General features: G+C 33.6%; 2 protein-coding genes across 2 annotated transcripts; one reads left to right on the top strand and one right to left on the bottom strand.

Annotated features, from left to right (window-relative positions):
* The first annotated feature begins 185 nt into the window (after positions 1-185).
* On the top strand, positions 186-3,447 carry LOC122596093 (ribose-phosphate pyrophosphokinase 4-like). Its single transcript, XM_043768613.1, has 7 exons — positions 186-352; positions 1,342-1,657; positions 2,005-2,100; positions 2,206-2,274; positions 2,644-2,772; positions 2,906-3,005; positions 3,087-3,447. Exons 1-7 carry the CDS (start codon positions 201-203, stop codon positions 3,218-3,220), a joined length of 996 nt encoding a protein of 331 aa, XP_043624548.1. The 5' UTR covers positions 186-200; the 3' UTR covers positions 3,221-3,447.
* Positions 3,448-4,402: 955 nt separating this feature from the next.
* LOC122596216 (probable protein arginine N-methyltransferase 6) lies at positions 4,403-9,503 on the bottom strand. Its single transcript, XM_043768757.1, has 13 exons — positions 9,128-9,503; positions 8,303-8,368; positions 7,224-7,292; positions 7,052-7,087; positions 6,842-6,907; positions 6,540-6,608; positions 6,385-6,462; positions 6,203-6,281; positions 5,928-6,022; positions 5,690-5,774; positions 5,384-5,565; positions 5,195-5,313; positions 4,403-4,757 (listed from the first exon to the last, which is right to left on the bottom strand). Exons 1-13 carry the CDS (start codon positions 9,365-9,367, stop codon positions 4,715-4,717), a joined length of 1,227 nt encoding a protein of 408 aa, XP_043624692.1. The 5' UTR covers positions 9,368-9,503; the 3' UTR covers positions 4,403-4,714.
* Between the last annotated feature and the right edge of the window lie 3,673 nt (positions 9,504-13,176).

The following is a 13,176-nucleotide window of genomic DNA, read 5'->3' as shown; positions in this document are numbered from 1 at the left end:
AAATAGTTTTGTAAAAAGCTATTATAAACCAACACATGATAAGTTTTTTGTGTTAAAATAGTTATGGACTTGTGGTGTTTCTAAACAATATTTTAAGGGTTAAATTCTTTTAATCACAATTTACAAACAAATTACCACTTAATAACTGGTCAACGTGACATTATTAGTCAAACCCCTTAAGTTAGGCCTTTACACTGGGGATGGCTGGTAACAACAGTGTGCAGCAGCCACTGAAAATGGAGAAACCAAACAAGAAAAAAGTGCTTTTATTTTACTGTGTGGAATCTCATGAACTTGCTCACAAAATTTCTGCTAAATCTGACCTCATTCATCTCCAATCCATCAACTGGAGGTTTGTTTTCTCACTCCCCCTTAAAAAAATCAAGTTTTTTATATTCTATCTTGTATGCATATTATTCATTCAATATGTTGTTTTTTGACCTATCTTTTATATGGGTGTTCAAGATTTAGTTATGAATTGCTCTATAAAGTGATAAAGTTTTGATCTTGATTAGTTTAGTGGATAATTGTAGTGTTAGGGTTTAAGATAAATGAAGACCCTAATGTTACAATGTATATTCTAAATATCAGTACAATAATCGGATGATGTCCAAGTTGAAGGTCGTGTTTGGAAGTGTGTTTGAAAATGGTTATATGATTGTTGTGACTTGATGCCATGATTATAAGTTTATAATGTTTGGATAAACAAATCCTGTTGTTTTTAGCTTATTACTAAGAGATATTATAATCTAGGCCATATCAGAAGAAAAAAAATGTGATAAAAAAAGAGTAAAACAAAATATCTCCAACTTGTCGCGTTTTGCTAATATGTTTATCCAACTTCCAAATTATCTATTATTTACCAGATTTTCAACTCACTACTGATGTACGTAACAAGTCGTATTGGGTAACCGGTAATTCTGCTTACATGACAGCCATATAACTTGTCACCCGAGATGCCATCAAAACTGTCGTCACGTCACCTGGTTACAATCTATAAGAGGTCCGGTATATACAAAAACAATATATAAAAGTTGTAGACAAACAATAGACAGTTTGAAAATTGGATGCATACGATAGTAAAACGTGAGTACGTGACAAGTTGGATACATTTTGGTGCTCTTAGTTTTTTGCTAAAATAGTTGGAAATTTCTGAAAATTTAAAAGAGCGGTTATCTTATCGTTCCACTATAAACGCACTTTTCACTACTGAATATCTAATCCAGTATCTAGTATCACAATCATTTTTAAAACATATGTCTTAACAGTTAACACCCATGAAATGGTGAAGTGAGATCATTGTATTTTAAGCAAGATATTAACTCTGCTGTTATGCTTTAGGAGTTTTGATGACGGGTTTCCTAACTTATTCATAAACAATGCACAAGATATCCGAGGCCAACATGTCGCATTTCTTGCATCGTTCAGCTCACCAGCTGTCATTTTTGAGCAACTCTCTGTCATATTTGCACTCCCAAGGCTTTTTGTTGCCTCTTTCACATTGGTGTTACCTTTCTTTCCAACTGGTTCTTTTGAAAGAATGGAAGAAGAAGGAGATGTAGCTACTGCATTTACTATGGCAAGAATATTATCAAATATTCCTGTATCGAGAGGTGGTCCTACAAGCTTAGTTATTTATGACATACATGCTTTGCAGGTTGGTGTCTTAACAGAAAAGGCTTCAACTTTCTATCTTGCTTAAATGCTCATGTTGCTTAAATGCTTAATTCAAGTTGGAATGTGCTTTCTGAAAGTGATTATGTGATAATAAATAATTAAAATTAGCTATAAGATATGATGTTTGGCTGTCCCTTAAGTTGCAGTTGCAAGATAATCAATTCCAAAACACAAATCCAAACACTTATGCTAAATTTAATAAAAATGTGGACCTTCTTTTTGTTCTTTTGTATTTTCATATCATTCTCTCCAGTAAGGCAGTAATTGCTTCCTCTTTCAGATGTATGTATGATCATTAATGTCCTGTCACTTTTTGTATCTTTTCAGGAAAGATTTTACTTCAGTGACCATGTTTTGCCTTGTTTTGAGACTGGGATGCCTTTGTTAAAGCAGCGCCTGGACCAACTTCCCGATGTTAATAATGTTAGCACTTAGATATATTAATAATCTATCATGTTACAGCATACTCTTATGCATAATAATGTCTTTTGAGCATAAGGCATTTATGTCTTTTATATGGATCTTCAGGTTGTGATTGCTTTTCCAGATGATGGAGCTTGGAAGCGATTCCATAAACAGTTAGATCACTTTCCTACAGTGAGTTTAACTTTTTTCTTGAAAGATAAAGAAATATAAATCCCTATTTTTGTATTGCATGTTTAGAGGTTTCAAAAGTGTGGGTTGGGTAACAGGTCAAAACGATCTGATTAACCCAAAACACTTTTTTGGGGGGTATTTTACTCTAAATTATTACTTAGTGCCTAGATTAAAGTATTCAATAAAAATCAAAAATTCTGAATAGAATGGTTTAAGAGATTCTACGGAGCTTATGGTCTATGGGCTAAATATACTTTTTGTGCTACTTTTGACCCGTTAGAAATTAATTATTATTATTTTTTGCCTGAATTGACCCATTCATAAGTAAATGTTCAAAATTGTCACCTCTCCAGTTATTTGGTAATACAGGTTGTTTGTGCAAAAGTTCGTGAGGGTGATAAAAGGATAGTCCGGCTGAAAGAGGGTGATCCTGCTGGTCGCCATATAGTCATTGTTGATGATTTGGTGCAATCTGGAGGTACATTGATTGAATGCCAGGTACATTTTATCCCTGCTTTAACTTTCCTTTTGCATTCAAATGTTTTAAGCCTATTTGATGATATACAAAACGGAAAATATTAATCAACTGGTGTATGCCGATGATCATATTGTTTCTCTGTTTGCTATGCAGAAAGTCTTGGCAGCTCATGGAGCGACCAAGGTCAGTGCGTATGTCACTCACGCAGTGTTCCCTAAAAGATCATGGCAAAAATTTGTTCACACAACTGGTGGTAAGATCCGTAGCACTTTTTCATGATCATATATCTCTGTATAAAATTTATTGGTATATGACATACTTTATTTGTTTTCAGAAAACTCGAAGAAGGCGTTTGAGTACTTCTGGATTACAGACTCGTGTGCTCCTACTGTTAAAGACATTGCAAATACAGCTCCTTTTGAAGTCCTAAGTCTAGCAGGATCTATTGCAGACGCACTTCAAATCTGATATAGTTGAGGTGTTTTAAATGTGTATTTGCTTGATCGAATTAATCAGTGACTTTGTAGAGGGCATACCGTTACCCGAAGTTTTTGACATTTTTTCTATCTTTTGGACAACCATGTTATGTAACGTCTGGCTACTCTTGAGTCTTTAGCAAGGTAAAACCTTTGGGTGTAATTTGGTTAGGCTATCATGTGGTGAAATGCAAAAAGGCAACTTAACTTTTTTCTAAACCCAAGAGCTGTAATACATGAATAGGGTGTCTCAAAATATAAACATGGGTATATGTTGCTAGTTGATATTTTTATGACCTAAAATGAGAGGTAAATTAAGCTCACCAAGATCCCTCTAGATATATGGTTGAGTTTTTGGCATCTTTTAGGTTAAATTGCTTTTCTGATAATCATGTTGTCCCAAGTTGACAATCAAATTTTGTTAATCTGATTATTACTATGAGAAAAAAGTATAACTAATCAAATTATTTGATACTAACATAATCATGAGTTACTTCTTTTTTTAGTTTTGCATATCAAAGTAAAATTAAGTCGCACAATATAAATTACAAATAATAATTGAGATTTTAACATCCTTCAGGTGAAATCGTTCATTTACTCCTTGTCCCTAATGTGAATCAGTTTTTGTTGATTCGATTAGAACTAATGGAAGCTAATAATCCATGCCACCAACTACAATTATGAAAATATCAAATATATGATTTAACAAAAACTATAAAATCAAATCAATATATGTAATATATTTGCCGGCAACAGGTTATCGGATGAAATTTTCCCTAATTTGAGTTATCCGTGGAAGACGGGTCCTTTTGACTCAAATGTGCACGGCATGACCAGGTTTCCCGACTTCCTGTGACCATTTTCAAACCTTTCTATGGCTAGCTCCAAGATTGTTTCTAAATGTAGTCAATAAACTTATGAATGTCTTGCGTCAAATTGAAAAATCTAACGTGGTTAATATATATGCATAATGCATCTTAATCTTAAAAGATAAAATATAACTTTGAATTTTCTGCAAATAAAAAAAATTATTTTAAAGAACTGAAAATGAAAAGTTAATTTTGTCATTTAGGCCTTTTCAGAAGCTCTCAATGGTAAGAAAACACAAAACGTATGAAATATAAACAACTCCAGAAATTAATGTAAAGGAACTCTTCACCATGAAATCAGAGTATAGGAAGGGAAAGCTTTTGCCTATACCAACGTACGAAATAATAATAATAGAGATTTGTCCTGATGACCCCTTTGGTCTTTTACAGTTATACTTGATCTTTAAAAATGATAAATGACAAAGTGTGGATCAAAGCCAACATTACCAGAAACACTTTGACATTTGATCAATCTAGTCATCAACACCAGGTCCGTACAAGATCATACACTCACTAAATTTCTACCTACCTAGACTAAATATGAAATCCCGAAATGTTAGAACCAACAGAAGCATCAGCAGTCGTCAAGTCAAACTAAAATGTCAGCTGTGACAAAATCAACGCAAAACAGATTCTTTTACAAAAGAACGACCACCTGACCTGCAAGTGACAAGATCAAAACAAGTAAATCAGTTAAAGAATTAGAGTCTAGAGATGGCAAAATTGATGTTTTGCATAGGTTTGGTAATGGATCTAGATGGGTTGAGGACAGAGTGGTATATATTGTACTAGTCGAAGAAGGCCGCGGTTGGGTTGACCACGGATATGCTGACAACATATATGTTTGTTCGGTTATATCTCATTAATTTAAATACAAAACATGATTTGGGAGGTTTTACGCAGTGTTACAGTCTATGTAAACACATTTAGGCTAAACTTTGACCTAGTTCTTTCTAAGCTAATTTTGCAGTGTACCTACTTGACCCACGGGAAACATATATAACCCTAAAAGATACCCACCCAATCATTCATGAGTAGTTGGGTCAAAATTGCCACCTTATCTTAGGCTATCGACACTAAGAGAACCAGTAACTCACGCATATTCAAGATGAATGTTCATGAACCGGGCATTCTCTTTGCGTTGTGTTAATGTAACAGAGCCATTAATAGCCTGATCTTGCTCAACGTCAATTGGATCGTAGAAGTATACTATTGTCTGTATCAGAAAATGGAAGAATTAATGAAAAGAATAGCAAAAAAACAGGCAAGTAGAGATAATAGTCTACCTGTTGCCAGTGTGTAGGAGGATCCTCGGGTGCAGTGGAGAGAACAAGTGCATCACTGGGATTGGCCCGCTTCCTTCTATGACTGCCAGATGGATTTGTCTTGGTGGAACCGTCAATCAAGGATGGGGCATCAGGTCCACTAAACTCAACATCAAACCAAAACGCAAACCCATGAAAAGGAGCTGAAATAAAAGGGAACCATACTTGATTAATAGTCGTGCCTCTAATTATTCATGTAGAATGATTAAGTTCTATGTTAGTATGGTAGGGTGGATCATATGCATCATGCCATAGAAGGGACTTTACCCCGCATCATAGATTGAAACTTAAAACTTGTTGTAATTGATTCTAACTCTTGAATTGTGATGGTATAGCAATCCACATGCTTTACCTAAATAATAAGATGAGATGGTACAACAAATAATCATGAGTAATACTATGCATTTTTTTTGAAAAACTCTGTATATCTCAGCATAAACCCTGAATACATATTCTCTGTAACTGAAATTAGGTTACCATAAAAGGCATACGACAGAAGACTTACCACGTGTGGCCATGTAAGAACATTTTCTCCACTAATTGTCTCCACAGATGGTTCTTCAAAGGCACACTGTTTGGCCAATGGCATTATCGGAGACACTGCAATAAACCAAATTTAGACTCACGCATACAATATAATAATACACTGGTCAAACTAAAGAAAGAAGAATATGAAACAGTGAACAACCTTGAGTAATAAAGCAAACTAAGATATAACAAAACCATTATTTTTACAAGTATAGATTGGTTAAATTCATTTTAGTTTATCCTTTTACTCACTGTCAATTCCATAGACATTGCGCCAGAAGTCAATACTATCTCCATATCTGTCAGGATTTGTAACAGGGGCCATGTATAGCTGCAGATAATACAAGAAAAAATGATAATATTACTTTTAGAATCTTGACTTAACTATACAGCAGTTGTAAATGCCGAAAAGTAAAAAAAAAAAAAAGGTATACCACTGCATTTGAAGGAAGAATAAGACCACCAGGTTTTAACCAACGGTCTCTGGCAACAATAACACTCCCAAGCATACTCTACACAATACAACAGCATATTAGATATGATATACAACCCAGAATTTGATACATTAAATAAAAAATAAAACACTTGCCTCATAGAGAAGCATATAGCCCATCCACTCAGAAATGATGACATCGACCTCCTCATCAATTTGTACATCCTACATGGGGAACAACAAAATGTTGTTACATGACATGAGGAACAACCTCATTTTTGTTTGAATTTATAGAAACTATTTATTCACCGTGAAAAGTATTGATGTACATTAGAATTGATAATAATTTGAATGATTGTATATAAGAAATAATTGGAACACTTTTTCTACAATTACACCAAGAAACAATATCACAATTTAAGTAGATGAGACAACTTGTTTTGTTTATGAAATTGTACCTCAACACGTCCATGTAAAACAATGACTGTGTCAGAAAGGTTATTTGCCTTGACAACTTCCTTTGCCTGGTTCAAAATGTCAACAAAACAACGGATTTCTAAGTCCTACCATGATGTAGCTAGGTAGCATGCGTGAGTACATGTATTTATCCATGTAGATAAAATTCACACATATAAACAATTCAATCAAAAGAAACATAAGAAACATACCTGCAATGCTATCTCACTGGCATCCACAGCATAAACCTGGTAAATTTACAGTTCGTTTATTAATTCTGAAAGCCTTAAAAAGTTCCACGGACAATCAACAACCCAGAAACAGCAGTGGCAAAATAGATATAACTACTCAATAAATGAGTATCTATAGCTTAAGTAATCTTACTCGTTTTGCGCCTGCCTGAGCACAAAATATTGAGAGGATGCCTGTGCCACAGCCAACATCTACAACAACCTATGACATAAACAATTACATTAATTATTGTAATATCAGATATATCGGCCGATATATCGGATATCGGTCTTCAACTGATACGAAATATGGGTTATCGGGTGAACTTATCGTTTTAGTCGGCCATTTTGGTCAATATCGGTAAAAAAAAATAAAAGTTGGGTTAAAACCAAAATAGGGTTTCTGACTTCATTCAATGCTTTCTCTTAACAGCGTGAATGAAAGATTGAAAGGTATGTAAACTTATGTCAAATTGTGTATATATATATATATATATTATAGATAAATTCCTTTACAATTTAGGGTATCCGATATATCCTTGATATATCCGATATATCAGGGGTCGGCCGATACGATACCGAAAGCAATATTTACAACCTTGATAATTAATAAAAGATAACAACAATGGTTGCAAAAGGAGGACCTTCAAATCATTATTAAATACCTAAAATATGCAAGATTGTCTCCACAACCATAATATGGTTAACCAAAATGTTAATTGGATTGAACTACACAGATTTTTGTTTTTCAATACCGCATTGCTACATGAGCACAAAAAGGCTATTTCTATTAAGATAAATTACAAACACAAAATTGTGAATTCATTACACTCAACAATGACTTATCACGATATCCATTGACACAATCATGAAGAAAATAGGGCAAGGGAAAAAGTTAGTCAACTACAAAAGCAAAACTACAGTATATCGATAATGTATCAATTAGACAACTAAAGACAAAACTACAGTTTTACCAGACTTGAGGTCCTTTATTTTATCTTTACTAAACATTCTATACAAATATATAAGTCAAACACGAAATGTCAAACAAGATAGAAGACCAAACCAGACAGAAACTTGTAGTAAACTAAGAAAGTAACAAGTCCACCAAACTTCCATCTCAAGATAACAAAATATGATACGCACTTTACATATAGGGTGAGTTGTTAATTACGCATCCAATATCAAATGCAATATCTATCTATAAAACAGAAATCCTTGTACATCACTTACTTTGCCTTCGATATGACTCTGATGTTGTAAAATGGCTGTCCTGTATGTTTCTGTCCGCACACGATCCTGCAGAGGAAAGATAGTCTACAGTATAAAAACCAAGTGGAAGTACAAGAATGTAAAAAAAGTAAGCATTGGAGAATAACACCCATTGATGGAATTAATGATTGCTTGAAGAATGATAACTGAAATTGTATAGTATACTGTACATAATCAAACTTAATCCAGCCTACACAGTTAAATTAATTTCTTAAAGAAAAATAAGATTAAATGGCTTCAAGTTTTAAAGACAGCCAAAGAAGTATACAAGTGAGTATCATCTTCTCATTATGTGATTATGATCTACATAATGCAAGAAGCAAATATGAAGTAGCAATGGACTAAATATTCATATTAACATTCCACTATCACCATAAAGCTTCTAACTTTACATTCACAAAACCGTAACTTAGGCGTTCTTTGTTTATAAACATCCTAAGATTACGTCCTCGAGGTGGACACCACATTTCTTGGCAAGCATTTATCTTTCTTCTTCTTACCCACAAATTATATTAGAATTTGTGTATATCATCCGTGATCCGTCACTGCCAACCGACCTAACTTAATCTATACATATCAGATAATTCCTCCTATTTTACACTACTCCAAACCCTAAATATTTACACAGTAATAGTCAAAAGACTCCCTTCACAAATCACAATTAATACACACAAAGTACATGAACAAAATCAGCAATGCAGGCAGATAGATATATGTATATATGTATATCTAAATATCTATATCTATATATATATATCAGAAAACAAGATGAGAAATTTTTTTGACCTTGATCATTTCTTCATGAATACCAACATGAGAGTAAGATTGAAAATAAGCTTTATCAAACTCCGTACACGGCGGTGGTGTATCTATATCTTGTTGTGGAAGTCTGCGATACCTTCCGCCGCCCTGACCGGGTTTCCGTGACCGGAAATGTGTCATTCCGCCGCTGTCGCCGGAGGTCTGGTTGTTGTGGTTGCCGTTACTGTAACCGCCGTCCGCTGGTGACCTAGACATCCCTTCCATCTCAGTTACTTTTTTTTTCTCTTGGGCTGAGCCCTGAAGACTCAAAGTGTGTGTGTATTTAATAATTTATGCTCTCTGGCCGGGAAACTACATACAAGGGAAATCTGTACGTATGATAAATTTAGTTAAGACTCGTAAATAATTACCGTGCCTTCAAAAAAATTTTCAAAGATAAAGGGACTTTTTATATTTAAAAAAAAAAAAAACGAGAGATAGTGCCCGCGCAATGCGACGACTAGGGGTGAATATGGATCGGTTTGGTTCGGTTTTGGCTAAAACCGAAACCATAACCGACTTTTTAGAAAACCCAATCCATTGGATTCGGTTTTTGTTCGGTTCGGTTTGTCGGTTTTTGGTCCGGTTTGGATCGGTTTCGGTTTTTGTTCGGTTTTTATTATAATTTTTTTTAAACTTTTTTGTTTATTATGTTATAAATTTAATTTTCAATTGTTAACAAAAAAAATTATGATATAGAAATTAAAATATAAAGATGTTTTTTATCGACTAATTATATTTTTTAGGTGTTAAAATTGATATAACTTTTATAAAACGAATTGATTTTCTTGTACGTTTTCATCTAAAACATACAATTTATATAGATTTGTATACTAAAAAGACAAAAATTTTAAATATATTAACATATTTACAAATTATAAGTAATAAATATAAATGTAATATGATATAAATATTAAATAATTAATATATAATTGATTCGGTTCGGTTTTTGATCGGCTTTTTGGCATATGAAACCGAAACCCGAACCGATCCGTTCGGTTTTTAGAAAACAAAAACCAAACCAATGGATTTCGTTCGGTTTTCAGTTTTTCCGGTTCGGTTTTGTCGGGTTTTTTCGGTTTTTGGTTTTCCGGTTCGGTTTTTGCTCACCCCTAGCGACGACGAGAATTTACAACGTGCGATATGCCGTGATGAAGACAATTTACAAAGTGATACTTATTTTACGTTAGTAATAACTTTTGTTGCCAACTTAAAAAATACAATCATTAAACTCGAAACTCGCGATCGAATCCGTCTGTAAGGAAGTCAAGAGTTATATTTTTTACTAAAAAAAAGAGTTATATTTTTTACTTTGAAAATAATCTAGTAAAAAAATCTTCATTGCAAACTATAATTTTTGTTTCGCCGTTCATTTAAAAGACCGTTGTATAATTATTTGGACTTTGATAATATAAGGGAAATAATGGAAAGTGAGAATCTAAACAATGTGTTGAGAAAATATGAGAGATTGTCCTACACAATACACTAATACAACCGCCACTTTCATCACTTTCTGAGTTTTTTACTTTCTTCCCTCCTACTCTCTTCTTTATCCCTATCCTCTAAAAAAAAATTCATATTTCTTAAAGAAAACAGAGGGTTTATTCGTAATTTTGTTCTTAAACATCAATTCTTGCAACGATTTGGTCGGATCTGGTCGAATTGACTGACATTCATTGGATCTGATGGATTTGACCGATGTTGACCAATTATTGAGGTTGACCCATGAATCGATTCGTGAAGGTGTCGATCCCGATTTGGATTCTGGGAAATCGATGGATCGACGGTGGTGGTTGGTGGTGGTTATAAGCAGCGGTGCCTGGAGGTGGTTGTAGACGGCGACGGTGGCCGATCTCATCTCCTCTTTCTGTTCTTTCCCTGTCTCTTCTCTTTTCCCTGTCTTCTCTTTCGCAGCCACCTTCCGCTGCCGTGGATCTCTTTTCCGGCGAGTTTTTGAATTTTCCGGCAAGCCTTGAATCGATTTTATTTTGGAAAGGGTTTGTTCCGACTTTGTTTCTGAGCATTTTGGTGACAATTTCGACTTCTAATTCGAAAAAACGGATGAGCAATCCTAGATTTAAGTTTTCCGGCGAGATTCATGATTTTCAGGCGGCGGTGGTGGTGATGTAATGGCGGTGACGGGTGGTGGTGGTGGTGAGCAGCGGTAGCGACAGTGTTGGCGGCGATTGGTGGCGGAGACGGGTGGTGGTGGCGGTAGGTAACGGCGGCGGTGGTTGGAGGTGGTCGAAGGTGGCGGTGGTTGGAGGTGGCAGTGGTGGTGATTTGGGTAATGGGGTAATTATCTATAAAATGAAAGGGCATTTTAAGTAGTTCAATTCATCTTTTCTTTTAAAAAAAAGTCTTGCTTTATAATGTATTATATATACATATATAAATGGCTAAATACCCCAACTTTGATATCTAATCCTCACAATGCCCTAAAGTGCTCCCTTACTATATTTACATATGTCAAGATTTGAACACATGATCTCTTAGGAAGACACCAAAAATAAAAGGACTTTCACTTTACTACTTCCTAGTTACCTTTAACTTTTATACTAATAAATAATTATCATATTTGCTTTTAATTAACTAATTTATATTCTAAATTTATATGATATTAGTTTACGCATTAAATCTTTATCTTTGAAAAATATATTCGTTATTACTTTTACATCAATTAAATTTAAATCGACTCACCACTAATAATCACCGCCATTACCACCGTCGCTAACACCGTCACTATGTTATGCAAGTATTGTGTTAGTTTATATACATCTTTTGGTATTGAAATAATTATACATTTTTTATTTGTTTTAAGTAATTGTTTATTTCAAATAAACTCATCAGCCTAAATGTTGTAGGTTCTTGTCTCATGTTTATTAAAACTGAGATTTTAACTTACAATTAGTGGTGTATCCATGTGGAGAGTAGGGCATGCAATTACATACCCTATGAAAAAATATTAATGTTACAACTTTTTTATATATAATATTGCTTCTAAATGTTATTTACATTGCATATTTTAAAACATATTGATGTATACCCTAACACTATATTTTCAAATCTAAACCGAAATAAAACATAATAATAAAAAAAAATAGTTGGAAAGGAAAGAAAAGGAAATGAAAGGCAAAAAAATAATAATCGTAAAAAGCATTGTTGATTTCAAAAGAAACTCAGGGAAAAAAAAAAGAATGGTTAATAGTTAATTACATTCTCGACTTAGAAGGAAACGAAGATAAAAGAAAAAATATATATATAGTTTTACTACATGGATAAAGCCTGAAAGTTGATCTTGGCAATGAACCTATATATGAAAGGGAAAACTTACTACATTCTTGATTTTAAGTAGCAAAAAAATAAAGTGGAAAACAAAAGAAAGAAAAGATAATATAAATAAGTTATTTTAAATCAAAGAAAGTAAGAAAAAAAAACAACATTGATATGGGAAAGAATTAAACTCATATAATTTATAGTTATATCCTTGTATTTACTCTGTATTGAGTTACAATGGTAAATTAATAAATATATTAACTTTTCCTCCTTAATCCCACCATATTTGGAAGGAAGTTTAGGAATAAAAGTCTTTCTTTTTTTTCACCATTCTTTTCCATTATTTCTTTTAAATAAAACTCAAAAATGTCTTTTCGACAATTTTTTTCCTTTCCTTTTCTGGTTATTATGGTTATCAATGGATAAAGGTCTCGTAGGCGGAGCTACACCTACCATTTTGGATTTTTTTGGAGAAAGATGATGATGATGATGATGATGATGATGATGATGTGTGTGTTTTTGTATAAGATACGTGGGGAATAGGGGATTCTGCTATATACTATAGAGTTTATATATGAATATAGAGTAGGGGTGTTTGTGGTTTGGTTTTTATCCGGTTAAACTGTAAACCGGACCGTTTAAAAAATCAAATAAAACCAAACCGTTTTTGAATTTGGTTTTGGTTTATAACCGAAACCGAATTATATATTTTGTTCTTTGGTTTGGTTATGGTATATGATAATGAACTTGGTTAAACT

Source organism: Erigeron canadensis, chromosome 4, assembly GCF_010389155.1.
Source record: "Erigeron canadensis isolate Cc75 chromosome 4, C_canadensis_v1, whole genome shotgun sequence".
NCBI lineage: Eukaryota > Viridiplantae > Streptophyta > Magnoliopsida > Asterales > Asteraceae > Erigeron > Erigeron canadensis.
Note: the sequence above shows the minus strand (reverse complement) of the source record. Positions and strands in the feature narration are given on the sequence as shown.